This window comes from Balaenoptera physalus, assembly GCF_965194825.1.
Source record: "Balaenoptera physalus genome assembly, chromosome: X".
In the NCBI taxonomy this organism is placed as follows: Eukaryota; Metazoa; Chordata; class Mammalia; order Artiodactyla; family Balaenopteridae; genus Balaenoptera; species Balaenoptera physalus.
Window position 1 is genome coordinate 20,791,795 of NC_138903.1, and position 23,791 is coordinate 20,815,585.

General features: G+C 42.6%; 1 protein-coding gene across 3 annotated transcripts in view; it reads left to right on the forward strand.

Moving 5' to 3' along the window:
* PTCHD1 (patched domain containing 1) overlaps positions 1-23,791 on the forward strand; it is a 55,994-nt gene that overhangs the window by 25,153 nt on the left and 7,050 nt on the right. For all 3 annotated transcript variants that reach the window (XR_014258913.1, XM_082447010.1, XM_082447009.1), the window contains one exon: positions 11,923-12,583. Coding sequence is in view for 2 of the 3 variants with exons in the window: in XM_082447010.1 (XP_082303136.1) it covers positions 11,923-12,583 (661 nt within the window). In the remaining variant the exon portion in view is untranslated. The remainder of the gene's footprint in view (positions 1-11,922; positions 12,584-23,791) is intronic.

Here is a 23,791-nt window from a genome sequence, read left to right on the forward strand (position 1 = left end):
ATCTTAGAACTCCATGCAGATTTTGTAATTGCCTCTTTGCTTGTCTGTATCTCCCATAGTTTGAACGCTCTGTGAGGGCAGAGCCATACCTATCTTGTTCACATGGCTTGATGTAAGATTTACTAATAGTTACTAATACATATTTGTTGAATATGAAAATCCTCCCTCATCTGTCCCGTCTCCTCTCCAACTTTGTATTTCATTGTACCCCCCACTGCTACACACACACACACACCAACATACTAGATTCCCTGTACCCCCCCTTTACTCCTATTATAGAACTTTAGCACTTTACTTCACTCTGTGGTTCGCCTGTGCTAACCAATTCTGACAATCTGCCTAAAGTCCCTCTACAATACTCTAAGTTTATTGAGGGTAAAACTATGTCAATATTCTTTATCTCCCCAGGGCTTATATTAATGCCCAGCAATAGTGTAGATACCTAGTACATGTTGAGTAGATGGTTCACTGCTTTAACTGGTGATGAAATGCCTAAGACTTTCTCTGTATGACCTCTAACTCCTAACGAAGCAAAAATGCTCTGGCCTCCCACCTGCCTGAGACCCATCACAGACTTCACATCTGCGAGCCTTGAAAAATTTCATCAGCCAAGTCTGAGCGCCACTGTCGGCCTTAAAGCAAGATAGAATCACCCAGAGTGACACCTTTGGACATGGAAAGCAACCTCGGCTCCTGGCTGGACGAAGCCACATGTCAGTAAGACAACCAAGGGGAAGCTATCTGTCAATTCCAGCAAGGCCAGTGTGCTCAGGGCAGGAGGATGGAATGTTCTAAGGGTACTATGGATGCACGCCACCTCTGCAGGAGTGAACAGAACTAGGCTATGTGAGAGCTGAATCTTGCAAAACATCAGAGCCTTGACATGGAAGGAAGGTGCAACGGTGGGAAGGTAGGTGTGGTTGGAAGTAGTTAGAGACGGAAGGAGTTTCTCCAGATTCCTTTCCCAGAGGCCTGTCTGATGACAGGATAGCATCACCTGCAATAGTCTAGGTTCCATCAGCAGTGATGGGTCTGCAAACCAAAGGACTGGCATCTCATGCCCATTGTGAGGCATAAATGGATGAAGTCACATCAGTGCTTACCTCCTCTGAGACCCCCATAGATAGGGAGAACATCCTGCTTTGCTTATGATGGTCCCACTCTATGCTTTGCTTATGATGGTCCCACTCTATGCCTGGTATTCCTGTGAAATTACTAGTGCCCTCTTGCACTCTCAAAAGTGTTCCAGTTTGCATGATAAATTATATGGTCACCTACATGGACAGCATTAACATCAGGGCCAGAATCTTCAAACAGACATGACACTGGATATAGGTACATGGGAGTTTTTATGTTAGTCTCTAAACTTTTCTGTATTTAAAAAAACTTTTCCCCTCCAACAAACAAAAACACTAGAAAAAATTCAAACTACTCCATAATTAAGCATAACACATAATTATTTCAGTACCTAATCTCCTACCTAAATTGTTTCTCTGCTCTTACATTTTTTAGATTATATTCTAACCATATCCATTGGTCTAATGAGGTCAGCCATTTGTCTGCAGTGTGTAAGTGACAGGACTAAATTCAATGTCATCTGTTTATTTAAGATGGAAATGATATGCAGGTAGAACAGTAGCCTTTGGGTACAAATGAAGTATCATTCAATGTCACCAGAGAAAATATAAATCAGCAAGAAGGAACAAACACTGAAGGTTCAGTCAGCACGGCTTTGTTGGGCTTCCTCTATGTACCATACAGGATGGAGTGAAACAGAGTCCCTGACCTCATGGAGCATTTATATTCTAATGTTCAACTGCCTTTGTGGAGGAGTGATACCCAAATCCTGTGCAGCCCCAACTTAAATCTGATGTTTTGCAATAAATCCCTAAATTGCCAGCCGTTTTCACAAATATGTTCTATAACGTATTTTTTTCTGTTTCCTTCTGCGTGTGTGTATAGGGGGTGGGGGGAGAGTCACATAGAAAACATACAAGATGCAAAGGGTGCTATCTGGACCGATGAAAGGCTTGTCTTCATACATCTGTTTTCCTCATCTCCAGCTAGTGGCATGTGTTTGTCACTAGTAATGAGATTGTAGCTTCTCTCTGAGGTCTCTATCATAGATATCTGGCATTTGCTGGGTCTCACTGTTCAGTACAGGTCAGAGTCTTGCTGCTTCCCCTAGGCTGCTTTGTCACGTTTGACCCCTTGATTTTGCTACGTCATCACCACTTTTAATTCATAACCGCCCCTAACCATGTCATTCTGTGGCTTGACCATGCTTAAGCCTAACACCCCAAAACAAGTTTTTCAATATCCAAATGGCCAAAGCACAGAGATGAAGGGGTAACGTCTTTACTGTGCCAAAAAACCCCCGTTGGGAGACAATCTTATGAGCCCAAGATTTAAATCTGGGCTGATCCACTTACTAAATTTGTGACCGTGGGCAAGTTAAGTTCCTTGAGGCTCAGTTTCCTCACCTGTAAATGCAATGTAACATCGACCTCTCTGAATTGCTGTGAGGATTGAATGAGATGATAGATGCAGCATTCTCTGCACAAAGCCCAACCCTTCATAGGCAGTTAACACCTTTTAGCTTCCTTCTTCCGCCCACACCACAGTCCCCTTCCTAGTCGGATGTGCACGGTAATCTAATTGGGCAGCTAACCTGAAAAAGGCGGAATGGTTTCAGGCTGGGAGCTTATCCTGGAATTAGGGAGTGCAACTTGTAAACACATACAGTCCAGCTCTTCTCTTCAATTATGTGTATTGATGCACGCTATTAACCCCATTTACCCTTTAGTCTCTAGTAAAGATGTGAGCAAAAATCTGTCACCTTTACATTTCATTGAAGATACTTTTCAAGAAACACTGAGGAAGTTCTATGGGTAAAAGAAAAAAATTAAGGGGGACAAGGCAAAACAGAGGATAGAAAGGGGGCTTTCTGTTTGTTCATTTTGGTTTTTTTGCTAACAGACCTTTACTGGGTAGCACTTGTGTGTCAGAGACTATATCGAGCAGTTTCCATTCAATTTCTCACTTATCCTCCAACAATCCTAAGGGGATAGGTACTATGATTGACCCCATTTTACTGATGAGGAAGCTGAGGCACAGAGCTATTAAGTAACAGCTTAGTGTTCAGGATCACATATCTACTAAGAGCCACAGCTGGCAGTTGAGTCCAGGCAGCCTGTCTTCTCCACGCCACATGAGGCCACCAACAATGGCACCTCCCAGAAAGGTCAAGGCCCTAGCAAGCTGAATCACAGAAACTATCATGGCCTTGACCATTTGCTCTGTAAGACTTCTTTTCCTATCTGGAAAAGGAGGGCAGCAGCTGAGACACTCCTGTGATTTTTAAGGTCAGTAGCTTTGTAAGGTCAGTAGTTTGGGAAACAGAAAAAAAACAATTTCCAGGAAAAAAATGCACTATCAGGTAACACACTCTTTTATGAATTAAATCAAGTACTCGCTCTTATAAAGCTCACGGTTCACCACTCAGGAGTGCCGCCGCCATGTCATCAGGAGGAACTTTTTCCTTGCTCAGTGCCCATTACAAACTTAGTGAATCCTCTGAAGGAAAAAAAATTGCCAAAGATCTCATCTGATGAAGACGCTTGTTCATAATTTTGTAGATTTAATAGTTATCAATTATTTGCAGTTTCAAATAGTTCAGTGATGTGGGTTATATGGCATTTTTTTCCCTTAAGCTGAAAACTGCTAAAAGTGTGCATTCCAGTTGCATGCAGGGACTCGTGGCCACAGTATCTGCAAGTCTCAGTTTTGCTCGTGGAAAAGGGAATGAGTGGATATTCTAGCCCCAAACTGTTGTCTTTCTCCTAAAAGCCTGTCCTGGTACCACCAAACTGGTCCTTGGAAACCAAATAAAATTGTCTGTGACCCCCTCCCCCCAGGGGAGTTCTGGCAGGACTCTTGGAAAGGAGGAGGGGCTAAAAGGGGAAAGAACAGACCCTTGCTGAAGGTCAGTTAGGTGATCCACATAAAATTGCCAATACTGAACCACTCTTTTACCTATAGAAGTGGAAATTTCATATGGTTTAACCCAATATTAAATGCCAGACCACACACCTTTTTTATGTTATCACACTTGATCTTCATAATGACCCTATGAGGTCAGGTTTATCCCCATTTTACAGATAATGAAACTGAATTAAATGCCTGAAGTAACTGTCTTAGTTTGGGTTCCCCCTAAAGTTGACGCAGAGTCAAGGAACTGATGCAAGTAGTATATTTGGAAGACAACCCCAGGAAGCACTGGTAAGAGAATGGCAACATGAGACGGGGAAGGGAAGAAGTAAGTTATGGGGACATTGTCAAGCCGGTTACTCTGTGGGCAACTGAAGCCTAATCCCTCTGGGCAACTCCAGGAGCCAATGAGGAACATATGTCGCAGAGTCAGCCCACCTTGGGGACAAGGGAGCTGGGCTATTTATACACAAACTGTTTTTAGTCATCGATCCAGGCTGCTTGGGATTGAGATAGTACGTTAATGCTTCATTATTTCCACATCAGGCTGGAAATAGGGCTGGTGTGCACTGAAGTGGTAAGGAGATAGGGGCAGCTATCTACGCCCTGAAAGCTAGCACTAAGCAGCAGGATTTGAACTGGTGGCATTCTGACCTCATAACCCATGTCCCTCCCACTACAGCACAAGATGTTGCCAAATCGTGGGAAAGATCACGGGCTCCAGGAGAATCAGGAATCAATCGTAGGGTTGTGTCTGGACAGCTGGAAGATACTAACCACTCCATGCTTCCCTGCTGAATAAGAACTACATTTGTGTAGCCCTCTAGAGTCTACAGTATGCATGCACATCTGTCACCTCATTGGCCCTCATCATGCCCATGAGACAGACTAAAATCCATTCACTCACAAGATTATTATAGTCATGTGTTTACTCCATAACTATTGAGTATATGTTTCAGGAACTAAGTAATGGAGATATAGAAGTAGACCAAAGAGACAAACACTCCAGCGTGGTAAAACACATATTCTAGTGGGGACAGCAGAATAAAGAAACAAATACGTATATATTGCATATAATGTAATGCCATATCATAACTGGTGCCATGAAAAACTTAAAACAAGCAAAGATGATGGTGATGACAAGGGATGCTATTTTTTAACTTGGGGGTGGAGTCAGGGAAGATGATTACATTTGAGCAGGGAAGTGAAGGAAGTAAGGCTATCTGAAGGAAAGACATTCCAGGCAGAACCATGACAAAGACGGGCAGTGTGACTAGGGCACGGTGAGATATGAACCCGTAGAAAGTGCCAAGGGCAATGGATCATCTTGTTGGCTACAGTCAGGACTTGGGTTTTTGCTCTCAGCACGATAAGGAACCACTGGAGACTTTAGGGCAGGGAAGTGGCATGGTATGTGTTTTCAAAAGTTCATTCTTTATTTTTCTCTAACTCATGTGGCCAGCAAGACCCAGAACAAGGACTCAAATTGAAGTCTTCTGACTCCTGATCCAGTGCTTTTCCCACTTAGGTTCACAGTTGTTCTCCAGACCTAGACGTCCTTGGTCTCCTTTTTTTATTTTTTCTGTCCCCTTGCATAGTTATTTGTGGTCTCCTGACCAAATCTTAAAACGGTTGTCGCCAGTTCCCCAGGCATTCGGCTCCTTGGGACTTCTCTTTGCCTCTTAGCCAGTCAGCTTTAATATTCTCCCATTTCTGAGAGCATCCTGTTCTCTTAGTTACCTAGCAAAACTCATGACCCACAAACTTGCTCAAGCAGAGTTTAAGCTTGACCATGAAAGTCAAGTGAGGACAGCAGGATTCAAAAATAACCACTCTAATCAGAAAGTTTAACTTGACAGATTTCCAGGAGTCTTCATATCAAGGATTTTTTTTTTTTTTTTTTTTTTTTTTTTTTTGGTAATCAAGAGCAAGTCAAATTTTCTCCCAGACTACGGGAAAAAAGAGAGTATTGAACCTGTGGTTCATTGCACTCTATCTCATCCAGACCAACGTGGAATCAGGCAAAAGTTGCAATGAGATATTGCAATTGCCTTTTCCTTCGTCATTACTATATTTTGTTTCGAAAATCGCAGATTTATTTACTTCAAATCCAAAGCTGCAATGTCTTTTCAGCCAAGGCTGCAAAGACAAACAACCTGTTTCGGGAATTATAATGTGGGGCTTTTAGTGTCAGCACCCGCAAAACAGTGTTTACCCCCTGGTGAAGCAAGGAGAAAAACAGAAACATTCCACCCTCCCAGACCTGCACTGGCACTGCAGCACTGACAAAGGTAACCATTTGGTTTTCTTGTCACTGGAGCAGGCCAGCATGACACCAGGCACCTGTGTGTAAAGGAAGCGTGTGGATAGTCACTTGTTTAGCTATATCCACAGCTTAAATTCGGTGTCCTCCGAACATGTTATGTTTCAAAGGCAGAATGATATTTCTGTCCACTTATTAAGGCATGACTAACTTGCTTTTGGCTGCACTACAAATGAATCACAGTAACAATCCCCAACTTGCGACTGATGTTCTGATGTAATACACTTCTATTAAAAGAAGAGGAAAGAGAGTGGGTGAGAGTGAGATCATGCAGAGACAGAACATAACACCGAGGGAGCTAGAGTAATTGATGAACTGCAGAGACCAGATCCATCCACTTCAAGGTGCTTTCTTGTGTCCTGGGTGAGGATACCTTGCCAGTCAGTTCCTACCCACTTACAGTGGCAGAATATAGACCCTGATCAAGGCCTGGAATTTGGAGGGACTCAGTGAAGAAAACACTTCATTCGGGGATGAAAACCAGATATTCCTTGAAAGCATTTTAAAGCAATTTTGATTTAGCGTCACTTTGAAGGTAATACTTGGGGGCAAATGACATAGGTTAGAAAGGCAAACCAATAAGCTCCCCTTTTAAACTGTTTCCATGTGTGCAGCTTATTTGGGAGTGGCAGAAGGAGGGGGCAGGAAGGTGAGATAAGGAAAGGAAGGCAGCTGATAAAGGTGGTGCCATCAGATTGATCCCCCCTGGGGACCACCCACCTCCTCTGAGCCTCCCGGCACAGCTGAGCTTGCTGGGGGACAGCTTGAGGTGTTAATTGCCCTGCCTGGCAGAATGGCCTTCCTGCCTTCTCTCTCCCCTTTTTCAACAAGAAACAAATACAAAAAGAGCTGGAAGGTATCCTAAAAGCTCTTCTGAACCCACAGGTATTTTTCCTATGTTAATTACCACTCAGGAGCAGACACTTCCTTCCTCCCAGATCCCTTCTGTACTCTCCTCTACAAGGTGCCCCTGCTGTCTTCTGAGGAAGATCTGAGTGTGCCAAGGAGAGGCAGAGAGGAAATTAGACTCTGGCCTGTCGTGACCAGCAGCCCACACTGGCTTTGTCCCAGGCTCTGGCAGAAGGGGATTATAAGAGCCAGTGCCTCCCCAGCACGGGAAATCACTCAGAGAAGGGAATCTTTTTTTTTTCCAGTAAACCTATTTTCCCTATCCTGTGGTTTTCTTTCTGGGTTTCATGTACTATCAAATCTGTCACTGACCTAAAAGGAACTTCAATGTGTTGGAAAAGCATACTTCAAGCAGCTGTAACAAATCTCAAATTGATATTTATGAAGTTAACTTTCTCTCACTGAGGATCTGATTGTATACTTTGTGGGTGTCACTCATCTTCGAATCATGTCATGTTAGAACCAAATTGTCCATGGAGATTAGCTAGACCAACCTCCTTTTTTTACTGAAAAATCTGAGACATGAAGAGGCAGAGTGACATTCCTAGGGTCTCCGACACTCCTACCTAAGCAGCAAAAGCCAGGCTTGAAGTCAAAACTTCTTATTACTGGATTCCATTATGCCCCCCGGTCTTTTTTCTTGGTAAGCCGGTTTTAGAAGTTTCATTTGGCAACTAAAGAGGCTGGATGGAGAATAAGAAGATTCAGTAAGTTCAAAACCCATCCCCTTCATTACCTGTTAACATTGCCATGTTCCGTTGCTGCCTAAAGATGAAGTTTGGCTGTTTGGATTATTTCTGGTCTCTCTTAATGGACCCCAGATCCCCAAATGTGGCCGTCCCACAGTTCAGTCACATCAAGGCCGGTCATTTGAACCAGGTGGGCTGACAATTCTTCATTCTTCCCCAACAGTTCTAAAGTTGCCCTGGTCTAGACTCTCTAGGCCTCAATTGCTCCAGCTATAAAACGGGAATAATGGTTTAACCATGTCCATAGAGTCTTGTATTGAATAAATTTTGAAAACTATATAGAGAGTACTTAGCAGACTAGTTACTATTACTGTCATCATTCTTAGCCTGAAGGGTGAGGAGAGAAAAGAATCTAACAATTTAAACAGTATGTTCAGAGCCCTAGAATGAATCTCAATTTAACATTCAGTTTGGCCTCTTTGGCGGCAAATACAATAATAATAAACATATTGTGATCAAGACTGACATTGGATTAGGCTTTACTAGAGCGCTCGGCATTGTCTACTGTTAGGATAGTCCCCTTGTTTTGGACGTCAGATCTCTTATGTGATTTTCCATGTGGAAGTGTGAGCACCGTAAATTCAGGGAAATTAGCCTATTTTGACAACACAGTAGATTTGATGAGTACTTACTGAATGTGTGTTGAGTGAATAATCCAAAATCTATACATAGTTATAGAAATGTGGATTATATGCTGATTCACATGACAGATTCAGACTATATTAAGGGTCAGGACTATTACTTTATGTCACTTCCCTCTCCTTTTCTTTTCTGAGGGTCTCTAACCAATAATAAGCTTACAGGGATTGAGACTGTCCATTTCGTGGACTGAGGTGTCTTGGTCACCATCTCACTATCATGCTATGATGTTCTCCTATCTTTCTTTCCCCCTTCTGCCCCTAAGAGCAAAGATTAATTTAAAGGCAAAGATGAAGTCACTGTAAACTAACTTGTCATCGTTTTCACGTTCCTTTTCTTTTTCAGTGCAGAAATTTAAAGTGAGTATAAACCAAAAAAAAAAAAAAAAAGCATAGCTTTGATCTCTGGCTTCCATTTTCCCCTGTGAATATAATCTAAGATCACCTACTAATGCCTCTGCTGTCCTGAGTGGGGCTCCTTTAGGAAAGTAAATCAAGGTATTCTAAAACCCTGTACAGGTAGATGTCCAAGTAGCACGTGCAGTGTGCAGTGTGGAGAGCCAAGAGTAGACTGTGTGTGCACTTGACGTGTAGGCATAAGAACCAAAGATCAGAACTGAGTAATCCCAAAAGTCCCAGGAGGGAGTCTCCATTCTCCTTTCCCATACCTCTCATTATCCTCTCACCTCTTATCCCACAGCAGAATCCCAGTAGACTCCCCCTGCCAGGTGGGTAGCCTCAGCCAACACCCCTTCTCTGGCTGCTTTTTCACCCAGCATCTCCCTGCCACTGAGAAGCAACAGTGACACACGTTCTACCCACCTTCCCTTCGGAAATTCAAAGCAGGTGAATCTCACAGCAGTTCTGGTACTGAGAGTTAAGAAATCTTCCCTCTCAAACTTCAGTAAGGTTCTTATTTTCCAAGCCTCCCTCCTATGAGCGGGTGGTACAGGGGTTAACAGCATGTCTGCTTTCTTTGGTCTGTGGTCCCAGGGGGTCCCAGCAGTAGATCGGCAGAGTTGGCAGATCACTAAATAGTTTACAGCTCCCCACCCAGCATGGCATGGTCGCCTTAGAGAATGGATGGAAAATATCCCCTTGCTATAACTGGGTTCAGCCCTGTGGCTTAGCACCATCTTATTTGGCAATCTTTTTCTCTTGACATATTTAGTAATCACTCTAAGGGAGATTTATTAGACTGTTCATGGGAACAAACAATGCACTAAATATTACACATATGCATGCTTTCAATACCACTCCTTTTCTAGCCTATTCTGAATCTTTCCCCCAAAGTCTTTCTTTTAACTCTCTCTTGTCTTTAAATTCCTCTTGGTTCTTCTCTCCTCCAAAGTAACTTTTCATATTTTGGAATTTTTTTTGTAGTTAGGAGTTCTTTTAATCAAAATTCACTGGGCCAAGCTTAGAGAAGGATGGATGAAAACACACTCTCGGTGTTTAGAACCATTCAAGACATTTTGCTCTTCATCAATCCCAAAGCATCAAAACAAAAATTTAGCATACGGTTAGAGTTTTGTGAAAACAGTCTCCTAGGTATCCCTGGGACATCAACTCGTGTGTGTGTGTGTGTGTGTGTGTGTGTATGAAGGAAAGGACTCAAAATATTTCAGCCAAATGTAATACAATGAAGTGTCTCCTGAACCTCAGGGTTGGGGCCCATGAGGAGATGTGAGGAAGGAGGCACTGAGAATGTGGATTAATAACCCATGCTCTGTGCTAACTAAAGGACTTTGGCAGCTGGTGCCCCTCAGACATTTTCAAAAAACATAGTAAGTATCCCACTCACCCTGGCACATGCATGCACAGGAAAATGTCTCAGCAAATAATCCAGCTACAGCAGATTTAAGAGCAAATCTATCAGGGTCATGGAGACGCTCAGAAGGTTATGAGTTATAATGGCGCAGCAACAGTATGGCAACTCTGGATATGAGGCTTTTATTCCCTTTAAGTGTGAAATGTTCCTCGTTCATCAGGTATGTAATAATGGCTAGCTCTGCTCTTGGGAGAGCCCTCTCAGTGCCAGACACGGACCTAGATGTGCTCATTTGTTTAACACTCAGCTACATGTCCACTAATGGCCTCATTTCACAGAGAGAAGGCCTTATTTTCTCACCTTACACTGTAGATTACACACGCTCCTACATATCTGAACTTGAGCCCTTGTAATTTTTTAGAGGTGGGGCAGTGAAAGCACAAAACCAGGATTTAGTTGCTAGCAAGAACCTTCATCTAGCTTCTGGTATTGCCAACCTAGAGGCGTATGGTGAGGGGCTAGGAGCACAGGTTCTGGAACCAGACTGCCTGGTAGAGCCCAGCTCTGTGTGGCCTTGGGCAAGTGACTTGGCTTCTCTGTGTCTCAGCTTCCTCGTCTGTAAAATGAGGCTAGTATTTGTACCTACTTTAGAGTTTCTTATAAGGATTAAATGACTTAATCCATATAAAGGGCCTAGAACTGTGCCTGGCACGTAGTCGGGGCTGTTAAATGAGTGTCTGTATTCCCATGTGCACTTGGATCACAGGCATACAGAACCCGGGCACAGCAAATCTGATTTAGGGCAAGGTGTGCAGAATAAATCCTACTGTGTTCCCTGAGCATGATTGCCATGTATCCCAGCCAAGCTCTGCAGTTACAGCTCCCTTCCCACAGAAGCAGAGAATACAAGGGCCCTCAAGGTGAACCGCTTGTCTTTTATGTCACAGAGTGACTACATTGAATGGGGAAATCATTTAGCTGCCCTACAAATCGGCAGCAAGGGATGGGCCTACAGGGGATCTGTGCACTTGGAATGGCACCTTAGTTCACTTTTTACATTTTCAAGGGGGAGACCTTATACTGGGGTGGACCAATGTAAGATTTTCAGATATTTATAGACCAACTGAATCACACATAAAGAACACACAATAATGCTGGTGCTCCTCAAACTTTAGCTATATCAGAATCCCCCGGAGGGCTTGTGAAAACCCAGATTCCTAGGCCACACCCCAGAGACTGTGACTCGCCAGGTCTGAGAATGTTCATTTCTGACAAGTTCCCAGGCTGTGCCCATGCTGCTGGCCCAGGGACCACACTGTGAGGACCACTAGTCAAATCTGTGGTTTACATCCTTACTACCCACTTCTGATGTAAGGTTATAACATTTAATGTGAACTCTTTAGCTTAGAGATGAGATGGCACGAGTGACTCCCTTTCCCCTCCGCCACAAAAAAGAGAGACGTTTGAATCCACAGAGCTAGTGTCACTTAGTAATGTCTTATTTTTGGTAATAAACACTGACTCTCATTTTTTTCCCCATAGTTGCATGCTGCTGTGACCAGGATCCAGGTTCCAAGGCCTGGATTTAATTACACATTTGCTCACATATGTATCCTGAATAACGATAAGACTTGCATCGTGGACGACATAGTGCATGTCCTGGAGGAGCTAAAGAATGCTCGGGCCACCAACCGGACCAATTTTGCTATCACGTACCCGATCACTCACTTAAAGGACGGGAGGGCAGTTTACAACGGGCACCAGCTTGGAGGCGTCACCGTGCACAGCAAGGACCGAGTGAAATCCGCAGAGGCCGTCCAGCTCACCTACTACCTGCAGTCAATCAACAGTCTCAACGACATGGTGGCAGAGAGGTGGGAGTCCAGCTTCTGCGACACCGTCCGACTGTTCCAGAAATCTAACAGCAAAGTCAAAATGTACCCTTACACGTCCTCCTCACTGAGGGAAGATTTCCAGAAGACCAGCCGCGTATCAGAACGTTACCTGGTCACCAGCTTGATCCTGGTGGTCACCATGGCCATCCTCTGCTGCTCTATGCAGGACTGCGTCCGCAGCAAACCCTGGCTGGGCCTGCTCGGGCTGGTGACCATAAGCCTGGCCACTCTCACTGCGGCCGGGATCATCAATCTGACTGGTGGGAAATACAATTCCACCTTCCTGGGAGTCCCTTTCATCATGCTAGGTAATTACTACCCTTTGTTCTTCTGTTTCCTCCTTCTGGTGGTGGTGACTGGGTTCCTAAAAGGCAAGGAGAAGCCGCCTAACAAGTCTGTTTCATTTATGGCATCCTCCTCTTGCCCAGAAGCCCTGGGGCCAGTTCTGTAAGGTGGTGTTGGGTCACAAGAGGCAGCCTTATCTGGTAAATGTGCCGGAAGTCCAAAGTCCTGGGTTCCAGCCCTGGTTCTCCGTTAAGTAGCTGCGTGGTGTTTAGCAGATATTAATCTCTGTGCTCCAGTGCCTTAGGTTGGGCTTCCCCAGAAGCAGACCCTGAGACAAGGATTTAGATACAAGTACTTTGAGACCCCAGCATGGGAGTGAGGACATGAAACAGGGAAGGAAGACGATTCAGGGTATGTTAATCAGCAGGTTACTGCTGTGGGCACCTGTGGCTTAGTCCCACTGGGGACCTTTGAGACCTCAGAGGTCTCCTTGAGGGGTGAGGAGGCTGAAAGCCGCACAGTGTACCCAGAAACCCTATGTATGATTCACTGAGGGCTCTCCCCCGAGTCACTACTCCCCAGCACTTCCCAGGGAAGACCAAGCACATTCCTGCAGCTGGAGAAATCCCTCAGGCTACCAGTATTTGGAGTAAGAAGACTTCCGTGAGCTCAAGCACGGGGAACGGGAGGGCGCACGGGTTGGGCACGAACAGTGTCCACTGGCCTTGGTTTCCCTACCCGATGGACTGAGGGGATGCGAACATCACACAGAAGGATATGGTAAACGTACGAGAACTTCGAAGGCAACAAGTGAGACATAAATAAGAAGGTAACTTTTTCCTGTCTTTGCTATGAACTCAGGAGAACGTTTTAAAATGATAGTGTGAGAATCCCACTATGTTCTCTCTTGGAGGCTGCAGGAACTTCCTGATAGAGATAATTGTCAACGTAAAGCCATAGTGGTCATAACATAATGTCACTTGCTCTGTCCATCTGATTTTGAAGGTGCCATGCCCAGCAAACCTGATGGCAGAGTTCTCGTGGGCCAAGGATTCAGTTAGCTTCCCCCTCTTCTTTGGCAACTTCTCATCAATCCCTTTAGCAAAATTAAAATGTCATTTGGAATCAGACACTGACATGGCAAATGAAGTGACATTTCTCATTGGCTGAGAAAAAACTATGGTGGAGTTCATTAGTATGCCTTGTGTCCCGTTTGGGGGTAGTAGAGAAGAAAGGAATTTACTCGGGAAATCTCAGCTGCATGATGGTTAAATGATAACGTGCGGGGCTGGCGGCCTCCCATGCTCTGCGGCCTGTGGGAATTGAGACCCAGGCAATAAACACATACTAGCAGCCTTTGTGGAAAAGTGGGGCACCGTGCGGAGACTGAGCATGCTGCGAATTTACCAGCTCGGCTTACTCATCACTGCCGAACTCGGCACCGGAGGAGGCTGCTACACTTCCTCCTGAACTCAGTCTGTTAAGACGGCAGCATCACTTGCCTCTTTAAGTAACCCCAGGACAATGTGGGTCAATTGTGGAATACAGGGCGGTTCCTTGAAGCGTGAGTAAGGACTGGTCATGAGGAGCTTCCACGGAGGCTTGAGTCAAGATTTCAGTTAAAATGTTCTGCTCATGATTAGTCAGATGCTTGGGGGGTTTTTCTGTTTGTTTGTTTTTTAGCTTTTCATTTTAAAAATACAGTGGTTTTTTTTTTTTTTTTTGCTGTGATTGTTTTTGTGGGAGGAAGATAAACGGGGATAAGGGTTTATGGGAAACTGAAGGGAGACAGGTTCTTAAGGTGAGGAAAAAAGGATGTCAGGGCTAGAAAAAGGACTATCATTCCTGGTTTTATGACACTCTTAAGTAGTTACCAGTGAGCTCAAAGAATGATACAATATTTAAAACTTCCTGAAAATGAACTGCATTCATAAAACAAAATTACAATATTTAGAGGTCCTTAAAATTAATTTTTAAGTAAAACTAAACAGTAATATTCAAAACTTCTTCAAATTAATTTCACTAAAAAATCAATTTCACTGTAAGTAAAATGAAATTAAATATTCAAAACTTCTTGAATTTTATTAAGTAAAATAAATTACAATATTTAAAATTTCTTAAAACTGATTTTTGTACTTTTTTAAGTTTTAAATATTGTAAGTAAAAGTCAACACAAAAAGGAATACAGCAGGTAGTACTGGTGTGGGGAGGGATGTAAGAGATGGAAAGATGCTGTTAGCAAGGGAGACCCAGTATCAGTGAACTTCACATGAATTCAATTCAGAAAAATCTGGCATTTGCCGTGAAAGAGATCAAGCGCCACAGTGCTCCACACACCCTTGCTTGTAATTTGTGAGGAATGTTACATGCACTGATTTGATGGCAGTTTTCCCTGCTGACAGTCAGTAGGCAACCTTTCTGTACATTTTCAGCTCAAAGAGATCTCAAATTACTTAGTCACAACATGAAAGGAAGCTACGCATTTCAGTAGCTAAGGCCCATTTGCAATAAATACTTTGCATCGCGTAATGGATGCTTAATATGCTCGTAAAGCCAACAGCGTCTGGATTTAGGATAGTTGCCCTTCTGTATTTCTCAGATAAACTCTTCGTTCTCAGATTTGATTGTAAAATGAAATATAAGCCAGAGCATGCTCATAAATGTGGCATTCAGGACCAATGTTTAATTCTGGTTTTTTGATGACCAGTCCTAAAATGCCGGTAAATATTTCAAATGACCAAGAAGAAATGCAGTGCAAAGCGTTTTGCACTATGAGTCAGTAAACTTGTCCAGTTTCTAAACTAAGCAGATTTAAGCAAAACTTCTTGATTTTCTGTGATATTAATATACTATCAAATAAAACTTTTAAAAATATATGGCCTCCTTTAGAAGGAAAAGTATCTTAGAAAAAGTCTCTTTTTCCTTTCCAGACATTTCCTTGGCTGACAATAGGTCTATAATGTGGTAAACAATTATAGATTTAAAATTCAACAAACTAAACAGTCTCAGTGTGATGCCAGTCACATAAGGCCAGATCCAGCCAAATGCCAAAATGGCAGTAGATTTAGAATGGAAAATTTTAAGACCATGTGTGTCAAGCAGTATTAACCTGACAAAATTCCAGAATAGGAAAGAATTTGGATAAACTCTGAGAGTTCACCATAATGGGATGTGACTGTGTGTTTCTAGCCAAGACGATACGTGACATCTCTGGCAATAAGAATATATCCTACACAGATGAATCATTTTGGCAATGATGTAAGCATAGATACATCAGGATTTAGAATGTTTTTAATCAGTGTCATGCATATTAGACAACCCCACTTCTGCCAAAACCCCTGTCCATATGAGTCAGATCAGTTTATTTAGAGTTGAAATTCTTAAAGGTCTACAGTATCATAAATGCTCATTGACATTTTTTAGTTGTTATAATTTGGAGAGGAGTTTATTTCATCCATACCCCTTATGCGTAAAGTAATATCCTTTCTTTCCAAACTATGTTAACACCAGGTATTGAGGTACCTGAACTGCCATTTGTAAACATCTGACACTCATCATGTTAATCCGTTATGGAATTTCCTTTAAAGGATGAGGATTTACAACGTTGCCCTGCAGTTGGGTATGATTTAAGAAATTGGCACAGGTTTTGTACATGCAAGCTCTCCTTACAGGCTTAATATTTCCACAGCTTTGCTGATCAGACACAAATCAGGAAAGGAATGGAATGCTGGAGAATATAGAAGGGAACAGAAGGAAGGTTTTCTTCCTTCTTCATCTGGCAGGTTTGGTGCTTCATGTACCTTCTGTACAGCTAAAACGGGAGAATTGAAGTTGCGGTGAAAGATATTTTGGATATTACTTTATATGTGGTAATCTAATTTATAAGGGTTGCTTTGCATTTATTAAGATACAAGAGCCTCAGAGACCAGATGAGACGAAAAACTTTTCTTCAAGAAAAATATTCTTCAAGCCCTTTCACATGTTTGGGATTTTGAGACAGTCTAATGTCAGATCCAGGGTTCCCTCTTCCTTCTAAATTATCCAGCCAGGCCACTCAAATTCAAGGGTAGGAAAGGAAGAAAGGATGTGATTAAGTGCTAGGAGGAGACTAATAGCAAGGATGTTTGGCTTCGTTCAGGTATATATTCTGAGATTATCTGTGTGTAGCAGAAACCAGAAGATCAGGTTCAGTTCTCTGAGAATTTGTTCTTATTTGCTGCCACCTAGAATCTGATGCAGTATATGGAGCTCAGGCTTATAAAGAGGTAAAAGTTCCTGTGCAAGAAATTTCGTTCTAACGGAGAAATTGGAACTCATAATTATCTTGGCTCTAAACTTAAGCAAACCTGCAAAGTTTTGCTTTCCTGATGAGTATTCTGGTATATTTCTAAAGTCATGAGAAATGTGGGAGGGAAAAATCAGCCAGATAATAATAAAATACAAAATTGTCAATATTCAACCATTTTTCACCTACAAAATTGGTACCAATATCTGACCATTTTTGAATGGCAAAAGTGGTCATTTCTTATGGCTCAACCTACTACATTATCGTAGAAGTCCATTATTTGCAACAATAGGACAATCTACATGATGGAGTAGAAGTATGTTAGAATGCTGTGGAAATACTCTGCGTAGATATAAATCACTAAAAGGTTCAGTAGTTTCTAGAAAAATAATTGATTTATAGGGGTTTTGTTGTTCCCACTGTTGTTTACATCTGATTTGAAATAAGAGAGTAATTTTTCACAGTTTTTTCCTGAATAGCTTTTTTCTAATGACCTGTGCTCACTGTGGGACTAATTTACAAGGATGCTGTGTAAGCAAGTTTTGTGGCTAGTTCTCAGCTTTTTATTCTTATGCTCCACCACTCCTTACAGTAAGGGGTGGGTGGGGAAAAATAGGTTTGAGGGGATGGATCAAACACGTTTTATTGTTCTATCCTTAACCATAAAGGAAGACAAGAACGGGACTAGGGGCACAGTCCAGGAAGGCAGAGCTCAGATAGGCAGAGGAATGCAAGGGTGCTTCATCTCTGACCCAGGTCTCTTGGGTATCCTCTGGGTGGTCTAGCCAACTAGTCTAGGGAATAGGAGAGTGGCCAATTCAACTAGTCTAGGGAATAGGAGAGTGGCCAATTCAACTAGTCTAGGGAATAGGAGAGTGGCCAATTCAACTAGTCTAGGGAATAGGAGAGTGGCCAATTCAACTAGTCTAGGGAATAGGAGAGTGGCCAATTCAACTAGTCTAGGGAATAGGAGAGTGGCCAATTCAACTAGTCTAGGGAATAGGAGAGTGGCCAATTCAACTAGTCTAGGGAATAGGAGAGTGGCCAATTCAACTAGTCTAGGGAATAGAAGAGTGGCCAATTCAACTAGTCTAGGGAATAGGAGAGTGGCCAATTCCATGGAGGTCCGGCAGCTGGAAGCAACATCAGGACGCTGAGCTGGTTAAAAAAAAAAAAAAAAACAGACCATGAGGAGAGACACCTAGCTTGTTGTTGCATTTGGATTAGCATCTCAGAAAGTCACTGCTGGGGCCCGGCAGTGTTGACCAGATGGGTCTACAGTAGCTCACAACGCCAGCAGATTCATAGTCATTGTCAAGGAAACCCTGCATTTCACCTAGGCTACTTCACCAGCCAAGAACCAAAATGTAGATGGAACCTAAGGGAGGGATTCTAGCCCCTTCGCTGCACTGACTGGTGTAGCACCAGCAAAATAAATTTCATATCAACCTACTAGTCATCTTGTGTGTATGTGGATGCATGTGTGTGTGTATGTGGGTACATGTGTGTGTGTCTCTGTGTAATCTGGGTGCATAATACATATTATATATCACATTACCTATATTATATATCATATGTAATATGATATATTATGCAGTAAGTTCATGTTTATATATATTTTTATGTGTTTATAACATTACATATATTGTTTAAATGTTTGAATAGAAATACTATATATTTCTCTCTATATTACATAGTATATATTCACACATTTTATATGTAAATATATAAAATGTGTTTGAATAAGATATGCCACATATACATATATTTATATATTACATGTGTCTTCTATATGAAGAGATATTACACAATGACCATAGCATATATTATGGGCCACAGTTGTACACACTGATTTTATATAGTGCGTGCGCGCGCGTACACACACACACAGAGTATGTAAATTCTTTATCTTTAAACAAGGAAGAGCTATTAGCCAATTCATTTCTTGGACTCTTATTTGCAGCTCTCAAATGAAGGAAAATCATTTCTCAGATTAAAACCCAATGCTGTGATTAGAATTACCAAAATGTGACAAGCCTCTGGTAGAAAGAGTAAGATGTGTGTATTCGCCCTGATGTGAGCATCTGTCTTAACTTAAACAGAGTACACCTTTACTCTCACTCTTAACTGTGAGACAAAACAGGCTGTGATAAACCAAACAATTCAGCATAGAAAGTAAATGTTTGTAACAGGCAAAGTGTAAATGTAACCCAATTAATGAACTTCTCCCTTAAAACAGATGTTACTCAAGCCAGACATATATACACTTTAAATTTCTTCTCAGAAAAACAAAAATCATGAATTTATGTGGATGTCATGGAAGGAAAAGCTTTCTATAAACATGAGCTACTTAGTGAAACTTGCCTAAGAATAAAATATGTTTTAAGCAGATTTTGCTCATGCATTCATTATACTCCATGGATTTTCTAGAAGAATGTAGTCATTTTATTTCCATATATGAAATCTGGCACTGCCCAGGCATGCTATAAATGGCTTCATTGTCTCCTGATATTAAATGTTTTCCCATTGAAACTGAAAGCCATCTCATTTTACCTCCTCCATCTTCTTAGTTATTCCTTACTTTTAGGAACTCAGGATGAGGAAATCCTTGCTAGGATTAAAGGATTAAAATGCGAGGAGCGTCCAAAGGCATCAGCCTCCGTGCTGTGGTCTGTGTGCTGGGGAAGGCAGGAGGATCTGGGCCTGAAGAAAAATCTGCCTTACAAAGTCCAAATGGACAAAGTAGATCGATTTGCCTGTGATATTCATTGGCCAAAAAAAAAAAAATAAACAAATCACCCAGACTGCCTCTGATAGCAAAGCCATTAAATACCTTTAAAATATAACTGACTTTATGAACAACTTTCCAGAAGTGTATCTACTGGGTAAAGTTAGGTTAACTCTCAACTATTCACTTGTCGATTCCTGCGTCAGTGGATTGTAAACAATCCCAAAGGCTTGGGTCAGGTCCCAGAAAAGAGTGTGGGTGAGAGTGAGATTTAATCTGTGAGTATTCCTGAGACTCACCCTAAGTGACTGGAGGATTTTCCACCATTAGTGTTATTTATCATCTGTGCTGCCTTGTCTCTTCATTGCCTCCAAAGCCTGCAAGTTAACTGCACATAAAGATAGAAAATTCTTTGGAAAAGAAGAAAAATGATTAGCCTAAATCCTTCGGTATTTGACTTTACTAGATGAAAATCCCAAAGTCTACTGCTAATAAAATTTAAATTGCACTCCTGGTATAAACTGTATCTGAACACTGGTGAAGAGCTCTACTGTCCTTATCCCAGGGCCTGGCTAAAAGCCTACGCTGCCACAGAGCATTCACTCATGAATAATCAGAACTTGGACCTGTGTGTGCGTCTTGACACACTGATAGGCATGTGTTCATATGCATGTAACTATACAGACATGCGATGAATCAAAACAGAAACAAACATCTTGAATGTGCTTTTCAAAGACTAAGTGAATACTTTAAAAGCTTCTTTATCTTCAGAATTTGATAGAATCAGTATGTATTGTTTAGCAGTTCCCTCTGGCAATTCATCAGCCTTAACCACTGTGACTGTAAGAGAGGGAGCGCGCTAGGATGCTGGTCAGTTCCTGGCAGGCTCACTACCACACAGCAGTCTTTGACTTCCAGGTCTCGGGCTGCCCCAGGTCTTGGACCTGCCCCTTGGATGATGAGCCCAGGCTCCCATTACGTGCAGGGCCTCTGGTCACCAAGGGCTAAATCTATTTGTTGACACTAAAGAAAGGAGGCAGCTGCTGAGAGAGGAAAGTGGAGAGGAACAGAATGTACCAAAATCTTTCTTCCCTGCCTTTCCTTGGTTTTCATTGGCCCAGTTTCTGAAATGGATGTAAAAACAAAGACCAGGGCTGGCTGGAGGAAAAACTGGGAAGGAGTTAGTCTCTGTGAGATCCTCCTTACCTATGATTTCCTCTGCACTCCCTCCCCATCTCCATTCTCTGTCCCATTCCCCAGACCAAAGGGAAGCTGCTTCAGTAGACACACTATTCCAGAGGGGGCTGCATTTAAAAGAATACCCTTGAAGGCCAAACCACAGGGAGTTCAGCTGTGATGATGGGCAGAGCAGACATTCTTGGGGGGCAGAGCATTCCTCATGTCCTACGGCTCTTGGAACATGTCTCCCCTTGAGTCCAGGCCAGAAAACAGGGGCTCCACAGTTCAGCTTTCCATTAGGGTAACAGATCAACCTCTTCTACATAAATACCCAGCTGTGAATCAGGTCTGGTGCCAGCTAGGCAGTCCAGGCTATTCATCCCTGGGAGGCGCCCGCAGCTATGTTGGCACTCACCCCTCCCTTGACTGACTGAGCTTCAGTAAGGAGGCCCAGTTATGGTGTTAGCAGTTGTCCCTGAAATCCAAAGAGCTCTTTGAAGACAGTGCACAACTGCAATTTGGAGTTTAGGGTGTAGGCATCTGCTAGAGGGGTGTGGCTTGAGAATCAAGAATCTAGCCTATCAGGAATAACGGTGGGAGCCTTTGCAGGCCAGGCCAACAGTGACTCGCAACAAATGCTGAGTGATCAGGTAAAACAGATTCTTTCTCAGGGCTTCCCCTTCTGGCCTCTGTGTCTGCATGCACAGCCCTGTAGCGAGAGGAATGAGGGAGAAGCATAAGCCCCTATGAAAAAAATCAGAATCCTCTGGAACTGCCCCCAGAACCAAGAACACGTGATGTGCAAAAGGAGTCAGGACGCAATAAAAATGGTCAAACTATAGAAGGATAAGGCATTTAAAATGCAGCAACAGATCTCAAGAGACAGGCGAACAGCTTACTTCCACCTTTCCTTGAGTTTGATTATTTTCATTCTGGACCCTCAAATGCCTTACTCTTTTCACCTAATAGCTCTGTTAACTCAAATTCCTTTCGTCAATTAGCTTCTAAGATCATCCAACAGCAAGGTAAGAAAAGGATTCTTATTGTATTTTCCAACAAGAATCAGGGGCAGATAATGCCATCATAAAACATCACACCAATTGTAAAAAGGACCGCAAAACAGATTTAATTCAAATCCTACTATATGAAATTCTAATCCTGCTCCATGCATCTTTATTTTCTTACCATATTTAATGACTCAGTACCAAAGCCCTGTTTTAAAACTTTTGTTTGTTTCTAGCAAGAAAACACATAAAATTCCATTTGCCATTTTCAGTGAAACTCTGAAGTGTGTTTTGCCCACCAGAACTTATTCTACATGGCGCCAGATGAAATGGTCAGTATTGTTTCCCCAGGATGCAGATGCCTCGGAGGTACATTTTTTACCCTCATTTCAAGGGATCAGTTATTTTAATCAAAGATCAGCTGGTCCTTCCTGAGAACACAGTGGCAACAAACTTGATAAATAGTTTTCCCTAGTAACACTAGACATTAACTATCTAAAACATAATTAGCAACAGTATGCCAGTCAACGAGTGCACTTTTTACTTCATGTCTGGGGAGTTTAGGTGCCTCCAATTTAATAGGGGCCACGGTGCTAGTTCTCAAATTGACAGTCTTGACCTGCCCTCTAAAAGTGGCTGTAAAGCAGTGCCTAGTAAATTAAGATAAATGCCAAATCTCTCTGAGAAAAGAGGCCTATATCGTGACTATGAAATGGGCATTCGGGTTTGAGGCCAAGACTTCACAATAAATATATAAATACCAGCCTGGGCACGAGGGAAGACGAGCGCTCAATGACTGAACACAAGATAACAGTGACTCACTTTACTCAGTATTACGATTGGCTGGAGATTTTAAATTCATTTTTAAAAACAAGACTATTGTACCACAGGGTAAAGATTTTATTATCCTCAATAATGGGATTGAATATGCCAAGGCGTAGAAGCAGAAAATGAGATCTGCTGAACTCAGTGCCAAGACAGGGGTGATAGAAAGCCACAACAGGTCACTTTGTGGGTCTTTTCAATGTTGCAGCGGCCTGGAAACCTGGGGAGGCCCGTCCAGGAAATGTCTGGCTCCAACTAGGAAAGATGGGAGAAGTTTAACTAGATCTGGTTTCAGGCAGTAGAATAAAGTCAAAACGGGCACTTACTGTACCTGTGCTGTTCCAAGGTTACTGGAGTACTAACCAAGGAGCCAAAGGCACTAAGTAGTTCGGGAGGGAGGTTACTGATCTGGTCCGGTCCCTCAGAGGCCACTGCCAAAGAGTGCAGAGAAGCCAGCAGAGCCTGCTTCAGACGCCATCCATAAACAACCAAAACGGGTCAAACATCCCTGAAGACAAGAGACACGCCACAAACCTTCAACCTGAATTTTCATTTTTATCCACTGAGTTCATGCGAATCTTGTTCCTTCTTCCATCCTTCCTGTTCACTGAAACTTATCCCTACTTATTTTGCTTCCCTCTGTTTCGCAGATTTATTGCTTCTTGCATTGATATTTGGGGAAGAAGAAAAAAGAGGCTGTGATTTAGGTTCCTGTGAAGGCTCAGATTAAATGCAGTGCTTCTTTCTCCCTAAAGCCTTCTACTTGGCCAAACTTAAATGAGGTGATGAGACGTTAACTCAGAACCCTCTGCCCACCGCCTTCGTCTGTGCTGACCTCCAGCCAGACTCGTGGGGATGACAAGCAAAATGATGAGTGGCCAGGCATCCTCTCTGGAGTGTTCCACCAAGCAAGGCAAACAAATACTCTGCAAACTGCACCAACAACCCTAAACTATCAATGTGCATAATCCCCAAAAGATATAGGCACACGTCTACTCAGATTTTGATAGGCAAAAGTCCACCCAGCTTTCTTGAGCCAGAAGGAAGCATGAAGATCTTAGCTCCTCTATCTTCCCTCTATCCCTTAACATTTATGATTCACTAAAACACGAGTTTCTCTCTCCACAGGAGAAATCAGTGACATTTACTGTCACCTGTCACCCCTAGGACGGGTTATACTTCCTTTGACCCAGTAGTTCCCCAGGACCAA